Consider the following 22,147-nt stretch of genomic DNA (forward strand, 5'->3'; position numbering starts at 1 on the left):
ACCCTCCTTGCCTCCCCCACTCCCTGCTCCTGTTTGCTTTGGTGAACACAAGAAAATGTTGCACAATGTCTCTGTGTGTCAAGAGTAAACAGAAGATTCTGGTAACCTCGTCAGTTCAGATAATCTTCAAAGAAATTTTTTCAATTTCTGCCAACCTACTACCACGCAAATTACCATTTAGACTGTTATTGGATTGTAAATCTTGGAGCTGAACTGAAAGCACAGTAGATTTAAATGGCTTTACAGACTTAAGCTTAATTACATTCTTCACAATCTTTATCACTACAGCTTGTATAGTACTGATAAAACAATTTCGGTGATATGCACCAGAAGAATACAACTTAAGTGTGCTGTGAAAATCTCCAATGATACCTGCTTTTCCTGGTGTATCTGCTTGTATGCTGACATAACTGGATGCAGGGCAGGCCCTGTAGGTGTACACTGTCTGCTGCCTATTTTCCTTGCTCGTTCTGAATCTACAGATTGCCATTTCTTCCCCTCTGCACAGCAATTGCTAAACTGGTACAACACAGATAAAGGAGGATTAGCTCACTGGTATCAGAGCACAGCTTATGTGTCCATGGATAAGCTCTGCTAACCCACATGGTTCCTTTGGAAATGTTAATTTTAACACAAAGTGTGGCACATACGGCTAGAGATGAAAAGGACTGGCTGGTCAGCAGTGGAGGTGGGGGATGTTTGCATCTCATTTCCAAGCAGCTTCAGTATTGCCCAAATGGTAATGAGGCTCAGAAATTCCACAAAATTAGCTCCCTATGTTATCTTTCTCCTAGTCTATCACCAGACAGGATAAGCCACATTCCTCAATGATTAAAAGCATAATAGATGTATAAAGCTCCAGATAACCTTTACCTGTTGCCATTATCTAAATGGATTAACCAGCAAAGGAGGCTACACTTTTGCTTTATTTAAGTTCTGTAAATATTTTGTATCTGTAAGTCTCATTGAAAAATTGGACCTTAAACATAGAACACACAAAACCCACCCCACTGAAGTTTGCAGTTGCTTTTTTTTTTTTCCCCAAGCATACATCCATTACTTCGTGATTGTATGCTTTAGACATACAAAGCCACCTGTAAACTTGCAAACTATAAAGACTTCTGTGAAATATCTATATATCTTTAGTTGCTTGGGAACTCTTTAAAAAATCTCTTCTGCATTCTGAGCACTGACAGAGTTGCACTCATTCTAAATGACATTTTTCATTGTATGGCAACTTAAAACCATCTGTAATAACCAGAATCTTCTTTTTCTTAATGGCCAGAAAAATTATGAGTATTTTGGATAGAAGAACATGACTAAAGTACGATAGGTTTCCTTTAATGACATACAAATCTAAAACTTATTTACTAAGACTGTGATATACAGATAAATTACAAATTTCAATCACTATTCAGATAAAAAATTTCAGGCACTGCCAGAATACTGAAGATCATAATCTCACCTATTGGAACCTTCTACACATCTGCACTAAATGGATGATTCTGCTTCTGTCTAAGTGACTGTAGCTAAAGCCAAGTTTTTGAAATCTGACCAAATCTATGATGAAATTCTGGAGTTTCCCAGGTTGGCATCACATGCTCAAAATGAGTTCTGCAGGGATTTTTTTTTCTTTGCCAAGGATGAAGGTCAGTGGTTCAGTGGAAAGATCAGCTTGTACAGGTTGCGTATGCCCCATGTGTAAATTAACTAGAAGTAAAAATGAGAAAACGTTTACCTCCTCTTATACTACTTAAATTCAAAGTCATTCCTTAATACTCAGCAAACAGTTGTTCATGTATATGTGAGCTATTTGCTGTATTTTTGTCTTAATTTCCATCAGACTGAGAAAGAGAAAAATCACACAAGCAATATCCTTGAAATCGCCACATTTATTTCAGTGTAAAACCATGAGCATTTCTTTGCCTTAGTGCTTTGACTCCTCTAAATTACTTTTTCCTAATTCGCAGAAGAACTGCATGTTTGTTTTATTTAAAGATAAACAAAAACTTCTGACAGGCAAGATTTTTCCATTACAACTTTTAATTGTGCCTCATTCAAACTTTACGATATTTGTGTGCCTCAGCACACTCCTAGTATCTTTCTCTTAAGGAACTCAAAAAGCTGACAGAGGTGACCAAGCTTCCGAAGCCTGTATTCTGAGCAATACAGGCTGAGCATTGCTCTCTGGTAAACAGGACCTAAAAAGACTTAAACACCTAATTTAATTGGTTAAATTATGAGTCTGCAGTTCGGTGTCATGAATATCCCCTTACTGTTTTAAACCACAGTACATTTCTCATACTGAGGATGCTGGGAATGCAATGACTATTCTGGAAGTTTGCTTTGAAAATATAAAGCTCATCTTTTACTTTAAAAATGTTCCTTGATGAAAAAAAAAAAACAAAACCCAGAAAAACCAAGAAAACAACAAACCCAAAACAAAAGCAAACATGGAATATTCTGACAAAAAAGTCTTAACAAAAGCTCCCAGAGAGACTGAATTGAAACCCCACAATTTCATAATTCTCTAATCTGAATGACGTGCTTATAGTCTGCTGCCCATCCTGCTGTTCTGACCTCCTGCAAAACTTTGCAGGTAAACTTTAACATTCTGGGGAGCTTCATCTGGCCTCTGCCACCCTATTCTTTTTCAATGTGGGAAAACACCTCCATCCAACATGTGAAGAATCAGTAATCAGGAAACTGTACTTCAGTGAGACTCAATTTCACCTACACAAGCAATAATATACCCCAACATGTAAAGGTGTGGATGGGACTCCACAGTATTTTACTACAGATCTCAGCCCACAATTATTTGTGGTCAAAACCAAGTCTCTACAGCTATTTCCATTGTAGTGTTTTAAATGAATGGTACTCCCATCATAGACACAGCATCATAATACTCTAGCAAAATGCATAGGCTGTGAGGAACAGATAGTGCTGAAACTCTAACTTCTAGATTTCAGTATTAACTCCTTACTTGCCGAAGTTTATAACCTCAAACCTGCAGCTTTGTTCCAGGTATGCCCAGTGTATTTTATTTAACAAGCAGCACATGCAATTCAGGTTCAGGAACACTTCTTCAAAAAAGGGTTTCTTGTATGCCAGCAGGGAGTGAGCTTTGTCCTGGCTCTGTGGCCCACTTCCTTCTCCTGTTGTCAGGGTGAGGTCTATTTTCTGCAGCTGGAGAGCCAGACGGTCACATTGCTTTAAACACCACCACCAGAGTTGTGTGTTGTATCTAGATTTCAAGCCAGTTAATATTCCTTAGAGGAATCTTGGGTTTGCTACAAGGTAAAGTTCATAGTACCTCTTCTTAGAGACACCTTATTTAGGATTGAATCAGGACTTAAATTGGTTAGATCAAGTTTAAATTTGCCTTACATCCAAAAGCCCTGTGTGAAACAAGTTGTTAAATTTGCAAATGCAACCCACTCTTAGCCTTTAGTATTCTTACTATCAAGTTCAAATTAATAAACTGTCCATTTAAAAACTGAGCTGCTAAGTCACAGTTGAGTCTGGCTATGGCAATGGAGATGCCAATATATAGATTATGGATGAAGAGGGCTGCAGAATCAATATGCCCAACAAGAACTGAATTACGCATCTTTTCTTTGATTTAAGCCACTAAAATAGGAGATACCAGTCTCTGATACAGCAGAAATGTAAATTCACAAGACAATAACACACAAACAAAAAAGAAAAAAAGAATCAAAGACAATCAAGCCCTGCCAGTCGTTAGGTACAGCGACTAATAATATTACTATAGAAAAAGCTGTCAAACTAGATACTTCTCTTTGTGTCTTTCATCTGCCAAGCTCAAGACTTTCCATAAGCAGAGTCAGAAGACACTGAGAAGTAGAAAGGACATACACAGAAGCAAGAAAAGAGTTAAGTTTCCAGTGTAACTTTAACGTATTTCATTGTTTTCATCCAGCATAGCAACACCGCTCTCAATAGACCGTTTGCCTACAGATAAGCCTGTATTTTCCCCATGGCTGAGCTGGAGTCTGAATAGAATACCCAGTTTGTTGGCTTTTTTCAGTGAAACAGCACCATTCACTTCAGGAATATTTAGCAGTTGGAGGGTTTTCTGCTTTGAATATCTACCCAACACAAACCAAATACCCAAAACCTTTTTTCAAATATTTCTAACATCTTCAAAACAAACAGCTCCATAGTTTGCAGGCATGAAATCAGCAAGATTCTCCAAGATATTTGGTAGGAGTATGGGTTGATTGCTAAGTTTTCCTTCCTTTCCTTCTGTCCGCAAACAATATCCGCAAGTCCATAAGAATGTGAGATTATCATTTAAGTAGATAGGTGATATGATTTATATTTAAGCCTAGGAAAAAACAAGTGCGCAGATACAAACGGTCCCCATCTTATCATGCCTTTTTATCATGCATCTCTGAACACCCATGCCACCTTGAACTGTCTCCCAAAAGACTAGCTCCATTCTTAAACATCATAAATTTCTTCATTACTTCTTGCAACTTAATAGTAACTAAGCTATTAAAACTTTAAATGCATTTTTCAAATCCTACAGGAAGAAATCAGCTTTTCAAAACAATCTGGTAAAGGAATATCAAAGCAAAAAATGAGTTTTGTCTTGAAAAAAAATTAAATGACTGATATATTCTATTTTTTTTCTAAATATCTTACCCATAGCTGCTACTTACTGTACTGTTTGCAGTGCTAGCAGCATTTTATATTAGATGTTGATATAGCTGAATATCACTAGTTCTGATGTAAGAAAGATATATGCATTACCATGAGTCTGAAGTACATATTTTGCTTTCCTCTGGGTGTCCATTCTCTCATAACTAGAGTATTGAATACAGCCAAACTGTTGCCCATGCAGCTGCAAATGAGCCAAACATCCACCTTATTGTAAATTCCTAAATTTCCACTGGGAATTAAACAATAATTCTTTGAAAAAATAAAAATACTTTTTAGCTGCTAATTTAAAATGGATTATTCTCTTTCATCTGATTATTATTGTCCAAAATATTAGCTTTCTATTGCAGCAAGGTCAGGGTATTTAGAAGAGTATTAATAAGCTAGCACTAGGTGCTTACAAGGTTTCCTTACATATCCTCTCAAGTCACATAATAGTTGACTAAAAAAAGAAAAGTTTGCCTCCAAGTGTAAAATAAAAAGAAACTCAATGCAGCTATTAATGTGTTCTAACTAGCATGGCTGACTTCAAAGCTGTGTATCTAATCTTTCGATCAGGTCCGGATGCCGCTCTAAAAGCCTTTCCACTGGAAGACTTGATAGACTTTTTCCAGTAATTGCTTTGTGCAGTTAAGAACTTCCAAGAGAGAATGAGCAGGATAAGCTGCTGCTCTTTGTGACCATCACGATCTGTCTGTAACTAAAATTTATTATCAGACCTTTTTGGAACAACAAGTATTCCTGTGTTCTAAACAAAGAGAGGGGAGTATAAAAGCAGTTCTATGGCAGTTTTACAGCAGTTTATTTAAAAAAAAAAAAAAATTTAAAAAAAAAAATTATTTCAATATAAAAACAGATCCATGGTATTCAACCCTCTACTGTCAGAACAAGGTGGAGGAAAAAAAAAATATGAAGAGTCTCTGCCAGGGACAACTGAACAGGTTAGAAAACAACCAGGAAATTGTAGATGTCAGACAGTTCAAACAACTTCATCTAAGCTAGAGAGGCTTGAGACATGAAGATTTAAGACAAGGGTTTCATTGTCTTTGCAGCACCCATATCTACCATCATAAATGTTGGGGAAGCCATTTCTCTCTTTTTTCTGAGGGGTGGGGAAGAAGCAGTGAAGACTTCCTTGTCATTTTCAGAGAATCCCAGCCTGCAAATAAAAAAGGAAGTAATTACCCTCTTTTTCTCAGCTTAACTTGTTTGACTGTTCAACATCCACAACCAATCTAAATCCAACACAATCGGAGCCCCAGAGGTGCTTGGGGACAAGCTGACAGTATTGCTTTTGACTTTTTTGGAAGCTGGGCTGGATCCCAGGCTGAGGAGGCTCTTTCACTGGCAAGCGGAATGTTTTGAGAGAAATTGCCTCAGGCCTTGACCTTTTGTAGGTTGCTGTTACAGTAAATTCCTACAAGAAGCCTCCCTAGTCTGCTTGCCCAAGGCCCTCCTGGGCACCTGCAGTTCCTCTGCCCAGCTGACCAGCACTGCTCAGGAGGCTTCATGCTGCAGAGGCACTGCCACCCTACTTGCTCTGCCCTCCCAACATTTCTCACTTACATGATAGAACTAATCCCGTTGTCAGTGTGTGTATGCATGTGTACATGTATATATGTACGCGTGGGTGCACATGCATGCTACTGAGGATTGCTGCTTTTCCTAATTAGAAATCTCTCTTGTTTGTGCTGTTATCACTGAGACTGTTAGCGACATAAAAATCCTGAGGGCTCCTTGATCCCCGTGCAGATGGACAGGGAGGGGTAAGCATGTCTCTAATTTGACCTACCTCCAAAGCTGGAGAAACTGAATGCCACACTAAACTACGCTACTTCACACCAGTGTGCAGGTGAGCAGCATCAGTCACTTGAGGTCTAAGGTTCGACTAATTCTTCTGCCAAAAGCAGAGCCTTCTTAGTCATTGTTTTGATAACCTACTGAAAACATAGTAAAAACTGATGTCTAGATCACCACTGCTACATATTGCCTCTTGCATATTTCTTCTGTTTGCTGTGAAACTCACACATTGATAAGAATGTTGAACACACTGAATGCTAGAAGAAAGGTACTCAGAAACCTCTGCTGACATAGGAGTAATGGACTCAGCATCAGCGCTGAATTGCCAGCTGCATTTTTCCGTCTCAATCCTAGCCTTAAATGTCAGAGTGAGCAGCTATCAATCCCTGTATAACACAAGGAATTAGTGGATGAATAAAACACAATAGATTTATTATCAGTACATATCCCTCTGGTAAAAAAATGTGGTAGCATAAAGAACGCATAAACCAAAAGGGTAGGTTCTCAACTGAGAGAAATGGATGAAGCTAAACTGACTTGGAGATGGCTGAAGAAATCACCTCAGATATCTTGTTACCTGGACAAAAACAGAGTAGGTCCCACAGAGTGTCCGTTTCAACTCAGCAGCCACTTTGAGAAAACAGATGATCAACTGCAGTCCACTAAGAGCTACCAGAATAGACAGTAAGATGATATTCCACTCCACTATGTTAGCAGGTTCGGTGCACCGAGACCAAGCAGGGTAATCTGTGAGGTACCTATTAGAGAAACAGCAATGTGAAGTAAATCAAATGTGGTGAGTGTAATTGGATTTAAATACACGTATTTCACCTACAATATATATAAAACCCATATTGGGCTTTATATGCTTGAAGTTTAGGAGCCAGCCTCTAGTCTTTCATTACACCAGCATAACTCTTGCCTAGGTTTGTTAAACTCAGCTGCATGAAGACACTTATTTTCCTCAAATACATCTGCTTCAGTAGTTTCCGTGTTAGACACCCAAGTGTTAGAAAGACATTGCCATTTCTTCAAACGGCAGAAGCCAAGTCTAAAATGGGAATTTTCCTTTCATTCATTTAATTTCATCTTTATGTTAAGTCCAGCTGACATCAGTTCCACACAGAGAGCAGGAGCACCCAACAGCATCAGTCTAACCAGGACATGCAGTCTAAATGGTAGAGCTGAGGCAAGTGTCACCATGTGTAACTTCCAGTTGTTCTAGAGCCATGCTTTGCATCCTTGAGGATCATAATGTGGACAACTGACATGTGCCCTTTTAACTGAGACATGCTATAGCCTGAAGGTTAATTGCAAAACCTCAGACTCACTGGCTCAGTGTCAGTTGCTTTTTTCCTAAACATTCATAACTGAAATGCTTTAGGGAAATCTGAAGTGCATTATTCAGCATCTGGCCCTTTATGTTGAACTCAAGCTCTCCTTTTTGTATTTCCAAATAGGAATAGTAATGCTGGTGATTCATAGCAGAGATTGCAGGATACATTTCATTGTTTTAAAATAAAGCTGACTTTAGTCAGAGAAGACCACAGTTTAGGAACTACCCTGTTAGATGCTGAAGGAACTTATTTGTGATCCTCTGACAAATTTAATCCTCAGTGCATCCAAATGCAGCTGGAAGACCTTGGCATTGTATGACTTAAAATATTCAAGCCTCATAAAACTTTGACCTTTTAACTGGAGAATGCAAAATCTTGAGAAAGCAGCCTCAGGTTATAGATCTGAACCAACCTTTCATGCCTGTAGGAGGTTGGGACACAGACAACACTTTGTCTACCTTACTTCCATGTTTTATGAGATACAGCAGCTGTATGCTAAAACTACCAGTGATCAAACCACAGACTTCACTGAGTTTTAGGAGTTCAAGAGAAACCTACTGAGTTATTAAATATAAAAATGCTATCTGTAATCCTTGATCCAAAAACTCGAGGAATTCATGGGAATATACTGAGAAAGTATCCATCTACAGCCACTCTAATCTTACATTTTTTACTATATCTGATTGTGACCACCACCAGATAAAGGACATTTATCTAGATGGACCTCCAGTTCTGATCAGCACAAAGATTCTTACATTTAATCTTTCCTTACAAGGAAGCAAATATCCTTCTTTGAAGGTTCTGGTACTCATTCAACGAGTTGAAAAACCTCACTCACCAGGTCTTGCATTCAAGAGACTATGCCATTTTGTGTAAGACTCCAAGAGAATTTGACTGACTATTGTTTTGATAAATAGTTTCTTCCAGAGATTTACACTGGTGTTTCTTACCCTCCAGCAGTGTCTTTGAAGATATAATCCCATCCATCTGACGAATTGCAGAAGGGGCCTTGGATCAACCCCAAGGTAAAAATGATGCAACTGTATCCAGAGAAAGCAACTCCAAGCAGGGCTAGCACAATTGATATAAAACTCTGAAGAGAAAAAACAAATATTATCGTGTGGGAACAGTGTCCACAGAAAACAGTCATTCAGCCTGGCTAGCTACTTCCTTGAGGTTGAATTTCACACTTGATTTCCCCAATCTTCAAAATTCAGAAAGAAAAATACCAGGTAAAGAATAGTAAACATACGTATATAAAATAAAGATGGACAGAGTTTAAGACCGTTTCACAACTCTCAGTTAAATATTGTTTTGTTGTTTGTTTCTGGGGTTTGTTTGGGTTTTTTTAACTCGCATTTTTGCACAACTGTTTCCCAAAATGCCAGAGGAACACAACCACGCATTAAATATGTTTGCATCCCAGAGAGTGTATATTGAGTCATTAGTGGAATAAATAACTTCCAAATACAAGCAAGGGGATGAAGCTGTTTAGTTAGGGCATTTCATTGAAGCTCTCAGGCCTTCTACGTTCTAATTTTATTTTACAAGGGTTTTTTTGGTGGGGTTTTTTGTTTAGTTTTCTTTCATCCTGCTTAGGCATCAGAAGGAAGGAGCTATGATTTCTGTGACCTCTCAATCCAACTTCAAATCCTTCTCTGTGAAAGGAAGTGGAAACATTGCCATGGGGAAGGCAGAAGGATGTGCTGGAAACACAAGAGCAGGAAGGTACTCAGAAAAAATGCTGAAGATATGCACAAAAATAAAACACAGACTCACCCTGTAGGTTTTGTTACAGCTCTCACTCTGGCAGCACCGATAGAACACACTACACTCCAGTGTTATTAGAATTACTGCCAGCAGAAGGATCTGTAAGGGGACATTATAAGGTCAATGAAATGACTGAAGATACTAAGCCACAGTCTACACCTATGGAAGACAGGGACCGCACCTGTTATGCTTTATTGATATTTTAAAGGCTAAAAATGCTTCAAAATATGAATGTCACTGTCACAGTTAACGTTTTCACAAATTTTCAACTACACTTTTCTGTTCAAATTCTCTGCCCGACAGTCTTTTCTTCACTAGAAAAACATAAGGTTTTTTCTTTTAAGAATACACAATTTCAAGAGACTATCTCATGTTTTAATAACTCTCCCAGTTCAGCACCTTCATAAAACCGCCTTACTTATGCAGATGAGATCGTTTAAGTACTGATCGTGTGCATGACTTTTATTACATACCTGCTTTCTGTCCCTGAGCCTACAGTTCTTTATGAACATAGCAAGCAGCAGCAGAAGTGGGCAAATCTGTGTTAGTTTATCATTGCAAATGAGCATATTACAAATGTAATGGAGAGAACCTCAATATGCCCATCACAGTGAGATAATCTTATGCATTTTGCCTAACAACAGTGGCACTTCATACATTGTGAACTGTATCCAGTCCTCTAAATACCGGACTGCACACAGCTCTTAAAAACATCTGAACAGTTATGAGAAGCTTTTTTAGGCTTTGTTACATTTTGTTTTGGTAAAAGAGCTCTAACTCAACCTCCACAGAGGATTAAATCAACACAGTGCCTGGCTCCATAGTACAAACATAAATTACACATAAACAAAAAGCCAGCAGAAAAAAAAATCAACACTGCAAAACCACTTACATGAAATTAAATAGTATACATAGCATGTCATTCAGGATATTCACATTTTTTTCAGTTTGATCAAGTCTTTCCAGCCTGCAGTGTTTTTGCGAAAGTAATTCATATTCTCTTTAAAAGCACAATAATATTGCTGTACAGTAAGCCAACGTTACTTGCAGTAGAATGCAATTAATTAAAAATTCATAGAATCAACACTTACCATCACACCTGAGAAACAGATCCCTTCAAAATACCACACGTAGTTGGGAAGCTGGTAACTGGCGGCATGCAAAGCTTTCCCATTAGGGAAGTATAATAAGATGTTAACAACAATACTCCAAAGTGCAAGAGGTATCAGCAGGCAACTCAAACAGCTTCCACATGTCTCTAAAGCCATCTCAAGAACTTAGAATTTTTGCTCTTCTAAGCTAACAAAAGATTACAAGGTTTTAGATACGAAAAGCGTTTTGACCTCCTCAGATTGATTCAGTCATTTCATATTCACAGAAACGGGATGACTGGGGTAGGATTCCAGATAGAGAAGTGCTTAACAGTTAGCAGAACAATAGATGAATATCGCTGTCTAAACTCATTGTCCTTTCTAAGCGTGTGTCTTTAAGTAGCAGTTTCCCTTCTAAAAGATCCTCCTTTGTGATCTCTCAAATAAAATATGTCAAGAAATTGGACTCAGGAAGGAACTTAAAAAAACCCCTCATTTCCTAGCAACTGCTTAGAAATGCACTCCTCCCGAGAACACAGGTTATGATGCAGATACTCTGTGATAAAAGGCAGGTTGCTCAGCCTTACCGAAGCCCAAAATTTTTCCTATACCTTATATAGGGAAGAGGGGCTGTCAAATGATAAATATGTCCACATTGCCTTACACTACAGAGAATTAATACCAGAGTTTAGCAGATACCACACACTAACAGTGAACCAACACTTGTTGCTAACTTGGGGCAGCCTCACAAAAATACTCCCTGTGAGTCATCAGAAAAGTAACTGAAGAATGAGCTTTGGGTTTACTCAACAGGAAAGTCACAGTCACAGAACAAAAAAATATGGGCTTTACCAAAGGCAAGAAGGCTGATTTTAGAAGCAATGATGTCATGGCATATTTTCCTTCTGTTTCTTCAGTAGCTGTTTTAGGCTCTGCACACAAGGCTTCTCTCATGATCTCATAAAAAACTGTTCAGGTTGCATGTTAAAACTACTTCCTTCCTATTGCTCTGAATGAGATCATCCAAGGAAATGGGCATGGTGGTACTTATGCAATTACACCCTTTTTCTACCTGTTCTCTGCTGTGACTCTCCATCTCCCCTTCTTTTTCTAGGATGATTCATTTTGAAGTCCTTAAACTCTAATATGAGGATTTTCCCATATTTCCTGGTTTACTCCCTAATCACTACAGACACTTTTATCAGGATTCCCTCTAATCGAATGAAATTAGCGGCAAACCTCCCTTTGCAGGCTCACAGGCATGGACAGAACTCATATCATCAACCCTACGCCTTACAGTTCAGAGAAAACAGCTGAATTAAAAGCAGGCATATCACATCCCCAGGACTGATTTATTACAAAACTCAGAGATCATGTAATAGGATAGAAACAATGCAACTTGCTGTTACTTCCCACAGTAATCTACTCTGATTAAAGAAACTTGGAAAATGACATCTGAGACAGCATTTTTTCTGCAGTACAGCAGTCCACATCGTGACTTATTTTGTACTTAAAGTGAGCTCTGCAAATATCAAGTCAAGATGTGTATTTTTGCTGGCACGCTGTACTGCTAGACAAAAAAAGAAAAAAAGAAAAAAAAAAGACAACCCACCAAAACCCACTCCATTATACCAAATACTATGCAGACCTGGGAACCAGTTTCTCAAATATCTTACCAAGTGCTGCAAGAACTGCTTTCCTGTTGCTGTCAATGTCCATAAGCTGATGCCAAGCCCATTACTGAAAAGCCATGTTTACTCTGGATGAGTGACTTCTCTGCTAACTGAAATGACCTAAACCCAACCTTTTCTCCATAATAAACTGATAAAACTCCCAAACCACTGTCTTATGCATCTGGCAACAAAGGAATTCAACTGGCCTTTTTTTAAATGACTACATAAGCAATGAGTAGTAATGCTGTGCATTAGCACTGCATGCATCTGAGCTGAAGTTTTAATTCTAAACTCTAGCCTAATCATTCTGTCCATTGGAACTTCTAAAGTTGTTTCGGTTCTTTAATTAATTGTATGTACCAGAAAGACAAGTAACAACCATGCAAACATAAAGGCAAACAAATCTGTAAGTTGTATGGGAATTATGCCCTATTCCATCGAGACCCTCTTTTCCTCCTCCTCCTCCCCTCACTCTACCCCTAATTTAAACTTGCAGACCTTTCTTCAAACAGTGTTTCTTCACATACAAAGACACCATGCTGCAAAGCTGCAAGGAATTTTGTGTGTATACACATGTATATGCACATATTCTCTTCTTAGCAGGGCAAGACACAGATAAACACAACAACCAGTTGTATTAAAGTATGAAAGACTGCCCTCAACTACTTCTATGTATTTATGTATGAATAAACGACATTTCAAGAAGTGGATATCCTGAGATGCTAAACACAAATTCTTCCTATCTGTGAGTTCTTTTGCTGCTGTGGATGCATATGTGCAATTTCATTTTTACAGTTAATTTCTTTTTTCAGATATATTTTTGTACTTGGCAGACTGGGCTGTGAGAACAGCCTGAGACGCACCTCAAGTTTCTGGCATGTTTATGAGCTATGGCTCAACTGCATAGGAACTTCCCTCTGGTCCTTGAAATGGCCATCAGCAACGAACTACTAGCCCAGACCCAGGACTAAGGCTCCCTGTAGATAGCTTAATCTGTCACAGAGCCGTACCTGTCACAGAACTATCATACCCTTGTTGATGCACAATTGCCTGGCTCAGCAACAGTGAAGCCAAACCAAACAGTGAAGCAGTTCCCACTCTCACAGAGCCTGCTGGAGAGGAGAAATAGGTTATAATCTGACTGCCTGATATTCACGTTTTAATGTCACACTGTCTTTTACACTAAGACTAGGAAAGTAGTGTTTCAGTATGGGCAGGGAAAGAATCACTGACACCTGCTGGGTGTTTTTAATATAAATCTTTATTTGTGAAATACAGAAGTTTGGAAAACTTCTGAAAAGGTGAAGAGCATACATCTGCCCTCAATAACCCACATTTTACTGCTGCTTTATTTTTGCTCCAGCTGAGTATTCATTTATCTACAGGCCACACTAGGTTGGGTTTGTGTTCATTCCAACATCAAAGTGCAACTTTATTGGGAAAACAACATGAAGTACAGAGCTGTTTTGTCAGTAGAAAGAAAAAAACACAAACCCAACATCTATAAAGACATGTATTCAGGCAGTTGCCCATACTAAAATGAAATGAACCAGAGAAATTCAGGATACATTTTGCCTTTAGATACAGGCAGGTTACTGGAAAACACGCATATGACTAACAACAAAGGCTGGCCCCAAGTCAGTTAAATTGATGGCAATAGCACAGTTTGACAACAAACGACATGCATTTTAGTGAGCACGGAATGTAAAAACAAAACAAAAGAAAAAACCAATGTGCAACCCTCCTCTCCCCCCCGCCCCAAAAAGCCAAAACCAACTAACCAACCAAACAAAAAAAACCAAACAAAAACCCCAAACTTCCAAACCCCCAAAACGCCACAGATATCTCAATACATCACACACAGGCACCGACGTCAATATGTTGTCAGGTTTCTAGCAAGCGTATGTCTGTGGGGGGAACAAAAAGACACACACTTATTAAGGGGAAGAAAGCTAATTTTGTATCCAACCATAAGAGCTAAAATTAACCTGGCCACATATAGACAACCTTAGCATGGCTCTTTTATACTGCAGTTACAGCATGGAAGACAGGAGTGAGAAGACACTAATAGCTTTGATAAAGCTGCAGCATTGAACTATGTCAATTAAAAATGTGAAACATTCTTAGCCATAATGTGTGTGATGTAAATCATATCTGGTTCATACCTTAAGCTATTGCAGTTTCAACACTACAGCTATGATACCAATTTCAACAACATGCTCAAACTGTTTAACAGGACTCTAAAGAAGTTTGGGGAAATTTCCCTTCCTCAAAAAAAAACCCCCCTTCCTTCAAAAAACCCATCAGATCTGTCTGCAGATTTTGTTAGCTATATGCAGTTTAATTCCTTCCCTTAAGCAAGGCCAGATGCTGCAGTTTTCATTACATACTGCATATTCTCAGTAATACGTCTGCTGCATGTGAGAAAAATACACAGCTAAAGCAATATAGTTAGAAAAAGTAGCCTACCACTAACTGTACCACGCTATGCAACAATGGTTTAGGCTTTGGCAAATAACACCACCAGGAGATTTGTATTTAAAGTATATCACACCTATATAGTGCTGATGACCACATGTGCCACAGGGAGCAGAAAAGCCTTCAGGCTCCTATGCAGCCTAACTTACTGTGACAGCTGAGGGATCAGCTGAAGACCTGTGGTGAAATGCTACATGAAAATGCTAAACACAACAGGGCTTTAAAAAAACCTGTACACTGAATTGTTGTTTAAGAATAGCTAAAAAATAGCTACTGAATAAGACTCCACAGTAGCATCAGTAACAAGTGTTTGATGTTCATCTGAGAAGCATGGTTATAACTACAAATGGCTTACCTCCTCATGACTGCAGCACAACCCACATAGTCCTCCAAGAATGCCATTGATTATCTGTATGAAGCACAGAATGAACTCTATTCCTCCCAAGACAAGGAGGATAGAAAAGAGGGTGACATTCCACTGCACAATGTTATGAGGTTCTTGACATTCAGACCACCTGTTATACTCAAACAAGTACCTGTACAAAGCAATTAGAAGCATATTAACAGAGTGGGATGCTTACCATACACTAGAACAAATGACGTCTAGTCTGTAACTGCATTGAGGATACTCACTCTAAGTGGGAATAGAAAATGCAATGGTTTATTCCATGCAGAGTTTGCTCTGTTTAAGAGTGTGTTGAACTATCAACCACATGTTTTTGTTAAGTCTTCGTTTCTTAAAAAAAAAAAAAAAAAAAAAAAAAAATGCAATCTGAGCTATAATCAGTAATAGAAGATTCTGCTTTTAAAGCGAGACACAAGCTCAAGGAAGCTGAAAGAACAAAGCTATTTCTTAAAACAACCATAGAGCTTTTCAGGACTGGGCCTTTATTCTGAAGACAGCAATTACTGATCCAAAGCAAATGGGTCACCTCCTCTCTTGTGCTGCTGTCTTTGGGCCCTCACATGCCTATGCTGGAAGAGCTAAACACAGAACAAATTCAGAGTATTCCAGCTGTTAGACCACATCCACATCTTCAGAACATCAGCACTGATGAAACTTCAGCAAGGAGTTGACTTAGTTCTTCTATATTCAGTCATGTGGGGGGGAGAGGGGAAGGGGAGGGGAAGGAGAGGGGAATGAGTGAGGGGGATGAATGTCCCCTCCTGTGAGAGATACAATTGAAATGTAAAATTCAAGCTCTCTGCTGCAAAGTTGCTTTATGTGGTTTCTTACTACTCAAACTTTCTCTAGTCTGGCATCAGCCATAAACTGTTACTAGAAACAACCTCGAGGTTGCCAATCATACAGACACTATAAAAGCATGTCATGATCCAGATCAAATCCTCTTCCAACCTACGGGACTTCTGAGGATTAATGGGGACTCAGCTACATAGGCTTGGTTTGCTGGAGGACCCTAATTCGGGATAGTTAGGCGCTTTGGCCCTCCCAGCCCTGTGGTGTACAAAGATTCTTATAAACCTTTTCTAGTTTCATTTACAAAGCTTCTATGTCATTGTCACTAATGAAGGTATTAGGCCAGTTTATAGTGACGCAGAGCAACTTCAGAAGCAAGCCTCACAAAACAGATTCTTACACAAATGATGAGACACCTTTCATAACAACCGCTATCCGTAGTTTGTAAATCCCTCACAGTCCTAAAACTTTATGTTAGTGATGTTCATGGATATGAACAGTATACAGTATATAGATATAATTACCTATATATATATGTTCAGATTCCTTTTTGTAGGACAGAGAATTTATATTGCTTTGGTTTTAAACTTGAGCAGTGTGGGTAACTGATGCCATCTGTTCAGTTCTTAGTGAGCAAGAAGCATAAACTTACGAACAGATCTTGGTATATGGTTACCGGATATTGCTGAAAGGTACTGAAATAAAGCCTATGTGTACATTGGGGAAGATTTAACGTCCTCATGAACAGCCAACTTACCCTCCAGAGGATTCAGTGAAAGGATAGATCCAGTTTCTTTCTATGTGAGTAAAACAGTATGGTCCATGAGACAAGCCCAGCGCTGAAATGATTATACAGTATCCAGAACCAATGATCCCAATAAAGGCGGCCAGAACTGAGGACAGCATCTGCACAGCAAACACAGATGTGAATTTTTGACACAGCCATCACCTTGCCTTCGAGATTATCTGGGACTGGAGTGTAAAGGCTCACTTACCGCACAGCTTTTCCCACAGTCCTCATGGCCAAAGCACCCACAGCAGTCATCATTGTGAAGCCCAATGAATACTGCAGCTGGAATAAGTACCTAGATATGGAGCAGACACACCAGGTTGTTCTATTTTGTTGCACAGACAGGACAGGTAAAACACAGTCCTCACACTAACTTCATTTATATTGTTCTTGGCACGGGGTTGAGGCAGCCTGTATAAGTTATTCAGTTTTACTCCTATTTAACACAGTAGGCATCTTGCCACTGATATCAGTAACACCAACACCAAGACAGGTGTATTTCTATTTCTGCTTTGTGTATACATAGCACTTAAGTGCATAAAGAGCCTGCTGCGGTATTGCTGCAACTTAAAGTACTTCAACTTTAAAAGTTTTTGTTCACATTAAGGGCTGTATCCTCCAAATCAAATGTTTTGCAAAAAAATGTATTCACTTTCTGCCAAATGAGGACTACAAGAGAAGTCTCCCATAATTATTTGTTAAAAAAAAACAACTATTACTGACATATTAGTCACTGAAAAGTTGTCATCACTGCCTGTATGACAAATCAGTATGACTAGAGTAGAAAGTCTAGAAATATTTTGCCCAATTCAGGCAAACATCTTAGTACAGACATCTTGCTGCTTCTGGGTTTCCACAGCCAGTTTCCAGAAATGGACAGAATGGACAGAAACGCAAAATAACAAAGCAGAAGCTATCTTAAAAAAAAAACCACAAATCATCCATACTCCAGAGCTTTTAGCATAAAAATCAAGGAGGAGAGTCGATTAAACAGAGTATTCTACCCACCAGCATCAGGACTTAATAATAGTTTGCACTTAAAAAGATTCCACACCCAGGAGTACCTTGGAAAACCATAAAGAAAGAGCAAAGTGTTACCTGCAAACTGCATAGATTTACTCAACAAGACAGTAAAATAAAAACTACCCAGTTGAATAGTCACATACTTGCCAGTCCTTCCTCAAACCTATCGCTAAGCCCCAATGCTGCAGGTCCAGAAGAGATTGTACAAGTGTGTTCCAGAAGCAGTTCATTGATTTCACTTGCATTATTCTATGCATAAAGCTCAGTCTTTGCAAATCCCAGCCTAGGTTCCAATGGGTCTGTAACACAGCTGTAAGCACCTCTCACAAGCTGGAGCGCCTTTTGCAATGGTTTTGAACCTGTGATTTGCAGACATCTTCAGATCTGTAGCCTATTTCTAAGAGGACTTTTAAAAGCAAATTAAAAAGGAAGCCTGAAGTCAGGGAACTCAAATATGCTACAATGTGGTCCACAAAATTATAAAAGATAGAAAATAATAGCTTCAGATTAACAATGTCCTATAATGAACATACTCAATTCTTCATCCTTTGCTGTTACTGGAATGCAAAGCGTTGATATCTGCCACTTGATTCCTCTGAATAAACAGCTAAAGCAGAGAAATAACTATCAACATCTCATATAATAGAAATTAAGGAATTGTAACTAAATGCTAGTTATCTAGGGATATATTATTGAACTCCTTTTAAATAAGTAAAATGTAAGATTTAACCCTTTATGCAAACCATGATGTGCTCAGAGGCTTGGTTCCAGTTTTGCATTTGTATTCTGCAACCTAGACTCTGATTTTCTCAGCTTTAAAGTGACATAATGTTGCAGATAACTAATAACAACTAATAATACCTATGGGGTAATATAGCTTATTTCTTTTGATAAAACTTCAGAGATTCCTGCTGACAAGGTATTTGACCAATTTACTAGTGTAAATGGTAAAGAAATAGTAATATCGAGTAGCTCCAAAATAAACTTGTAAGAAGCTCATTACTTACCAAAAAGCCTCCGCCTAGAATGCCATGAAGGCACTCCACGTATTTTCCAAGATGATGGTCTGAAGCGTATCTTGTTTCTCCATTGGGAAAATAAAGTAAAATGTTGGCCACAATGCTGAGCAAGGCCAGGATGAGCAACTTATAGCCAATACATCTAGCACACCTTCCATAACACATGTCCTAAGCTTTACAAATCCTTCCTTCACTAGTCCAATCCAACTTATCTCATACCTGTCCACACCTAAAAGAAGGTCAGCTTTTATTCTCACCTCCTTAAATACTCATGGTTACCTAGCTACTTGGATGACGTTTACACCTCTTTGTAACTACCATTCCCAATTGCAGAGTGAGGGAACAGGGATGGCAGAACACCACCACCCTTTTTAAATGCAATAATTGTTGACAAACCAGATGCAATCAAGGAAATACTGAATACTAGGTAATTTCACTCTAATATGATGCTTGGAATGATCATCAGTGAACATGATTAGACATGAACAACAGGCTTAAACCACAACACAAGTTCTGCTAGGAACAGAAGGAAAAAGGTTTTGTTTTCTTTGTTAGAACCAGCTTTGACTTTTAGGTTTATAGACTGATTCAGAACAACCTGAAGCCAAGGAACGACTCGGCTGACTTCAATAGTATTGAGTCAGAGTTTTGGGTATAAATGGAATAAGGTCTACAGCAATGAGGAGTATGTAGAGCAACCTCTCACTTTGCTATCCTGTGGATGGAGTAAGAGCAAACCTCACCAGGAGGCTGGAAAACAAATAAAACGGACAGGTAGGCTTCTAAGGAGTGTCCTTGTTCTTGCCATTATAAGACAACCTGAATTTAGATTAACAGCCATTTGTTAAAGCTAAACCAAGCAAACACTGGTGAAAAATACTGCTTAAAAAAACCCCACATTATAAAATGCAGTCCTTGCACTGAAATTTCATGTATACAAACACAAAAAAAACCCAAAAAGACCTGAACAGGGAGAAATGTATTACATTAGGGGTTTCCAAACTGTGTTGTGTGACCAGTAACATTAATTTGCATAGTAAATGGAGATATGAAGAGATCTGGAAAAATTAAGATCTAGACTGCTCTCTTTTCCCTCATGCAAATTTTGCTAAAATATCGTAAAGCTTTCTCCCTCATGTATATACAGCTCAACACAGCAACATGAGCTGCCCACTACTATGACATGACAGAAAATAACGAAGAAATACATAGGCCCAGGCTGGTGCTGGGAGGTGCTGGTGCTGGGAGGCGCTGCTGCCACTATCACAAAACAATGTAATGCTCATTGTAAAAACAGTAGCTAGGCAAACTGAGTTTGGGAATGTCCAGGATATTAGAAGACTATACTTAGATTTTTTCCAATTATTTAGGGGAAAAAATTACTCATTCACTTCTGTTGTTGTTGGAGGGGGGCGGGGAGAGGGAGGCTATTACTTTTTTAATAGCTAAATAACATTGTAAACAGAAGTCCAAATCAAATCCATGGTATTCTTGCAAGTGATGTGAGCAAGACTTAAGCTGAGAGAGAGAACATGCAAAAAGAAGAGGAGGAGGGTGGAAGGAAGAGACTAGTCTCATGCAGATGTGGTTTTGTGATGTAACTTCTCCGGGTATTGTAGCTGTTGACCTTGGAGACTTCCTTCATTATGAGAAATATCCTCCAATTGTAGAAACATAGGCTTACCATTATTGTGCACTTCACCTCTGATGACTAAACAAGCATAAATATCATCCTGCAAGTTTCCTCTGCAGAAGGAGATGGCTGGTCAACTGAAAACTCCCTTTATTGTGTTATGCTAAAAAAACTAAACCATTCCTCCTGCAAAACACCACCCAACACCCTCCCCCCCACCCCACTCCCACCCCATACATATGGCCGCTGGAAAGTGGATCTGAAATATGTTCTATTTATAATCTGTATAATTGTTTTCTAAACACTTGATCTGAAACAAAATTTCACAAAATCAAGAACTTCCTATACTTATTATTTATTACCAAGCACATGGGGCATTGCATGGGCATTGCAGTCTGCAGTTGCTACCAAACCTCCTCTCACTCCCAACAATAAAATAGTTCAGATCATTCTCCTGTATAAGCATATAGGTTGCAAAAGTCTTGAGCAAGGTTGTCTACTTCTTATGCCTGTTTGGTTCATAAGTCCCAGTTTTACTGCTCAAAGTGAGCAACAGTGGATTTCTGGAATGCATTTGGGCACGTCAAATTTTAAATGATTAACTGACCTGCACACAAGCAGCAGCCAAACATGAGCTTCCCATCAACCTGAGGAACAGCAGGGCCCAAACGGTACCTTGCGACATGATCCAGCACCATGAGATGGCAGAGGTTACACTAGTGTGAACAAAACCAGAAATGGGTTTTGAGTCTTTTACACAAGAACCACAGTATTTGCACTTAGAGAGGTAAGATAATAATTTACTCACAGGTGCTTCCTCACAGGAAACTCCACTATTTCTCTCTCTCACAGGACTATTCTCTGATGCCTGTCTTGGACAGAGAACATTTATTAAAAGGCAGTCCATCACCCAGTGTTACTGGAGACAATAAAAGTCTAATTCTAGGCTAAAGCCTAACTTTCGATTGTAGGTCTAGTCTTCAGCTCTGGCCGAGAAGAATGTACTGCATTATGGTACAAGAAAGAGAAGACAAACGGGCAGTGAAGAAATTTTCACAGCACTCTAAGGTCCAGCAGGTAGGACTGTTGTGAAAGACTTTCATATCCTTTCCTGGCAAAAGGGGGCTAGTTTATAAACAATTACAGCAACTGGCTTGTATCCCCAAATCAGCAATTCTGCAGGACAAAGTTTGTCAGCAAAACAGTGCTGCATGGGGCAGGACACTGACCTTTCATGCCAGAGAAGCAGCTAAAATTAGATGCCTTGTCCAGTTTACTGAGGTATCTAACACTAAGGCTAATTTCACACGGGGTCCAAGAACCCAGCAGCTCCTCCATAAAACAAAAAAACCCACCTCAACAGTCATCATTCCTTTGGTTTTTCTATTGCAAAAGGGGGACAGAAACTTTCTTCCACAAAATAAAGATGTTAGAAAGAGACTAGTGTTTCCTGATGCCAAACTGTGGGAAATCTCACAAGTAGAAGAGCTCTCTACATTCAAGCTCTGAAAAGCTGAGTGTTCTCCAGCTTTCCGTATCTGCTCCTCAGCCAGCATGACAGGAGCAACAGAAATTACTTTTTCCAGCTCAGCTGCATATTGGAAACTCTTGCTATATTTTTGGACAAGTACTAAGTTTACCTACTGTAAAGA

The 22,147-nt window shown here is 39.0% G+C and overlaps 2 protein-coding genes across 3 annotated transcripts; both read right to left on the bottom strand.

Moving 5' to 3' along the window:
* Window positions 1-1,874: 1,874 nt before the first annotated feature.
* TM4SF18 (transmembrane 4 L six family member 18) lies at window positions 1,875-11,188 on the bottom strand. The gene is made up of 5 exons (XM_030493589.1): window positions 10,682-11,188; window positions 9,600-9,689; window positions 8,771-8,913; window positions 7,061-7,241; window positions 1,875-5,842 (listed from the first exon to the last, which is right to left on the bottom strand). Exons 1-5 carry the CDS (start codon window positions 10,856-10,858, stop codon window positions 5,828-5,830), a joined length of 606 nt encoding a protein of 201 aa, XP_030349449.1. The 5' UTR covers window positions 10,859-11,188; the 3' UTR covers window positions 1,875-5,827.
* A 2,968-nt stretch (window positions 11,189-14,156) lies between these two features.
* TM4SF1 (transmembrane 4 L six family member 1) lies at window positions 14,157-21,355 on the bottom strand. Of its 2 annotated transcripts, XM_030494854.1 has the most exons (6): window positions 21,304-21,355; window positions 21,103-21,211; window positions 17,026-17,115; window positions 16,788-16,936; window positions 15,188-15,368; window positions 14,157-14,261 (listed from the first exon to the last, which is right to left on the bottom strand). In XM_030494854.1, exons 2-6 carry the CDS (start codon window positions 21,178-21,180, stop codon window positions 14,247-14,249), a joined length of 513 nt encoding a protein of 170 aa, XP_030350714.1. In that variant the 5' UTR covers window positions 21,181-21,211; window positions 21,304-21,355; the 3' UTR covers window positions 14,157-14,246. The 2 variants fall into 2 exon arrangements, with proteins under 2 accessions (XP_030350714.1, XP_030350713.1); XM_030494853.1 differs by lacking the exons at window positions 21,103-21,211; window positions 21,304-21,355 and adding an exon at window positions 18,851-19,087.
* Between the last annotated feature and the right edge of the window lie 792 nt (window positions 21,356-22,147).

Source organism: Strigops habroptila, chromosome 8, assembly GCF_004027225.2.
Source record: "Strigops habroptila isolate Jane chromosome 8, bStrHab1.2.pri, whole genome shotgun sequence".
NCBI lineage: Eukaryota > Metazoa > Chordata > Aves > Psittaciformes > Psittacidae > Strigops > Strigops habroptila.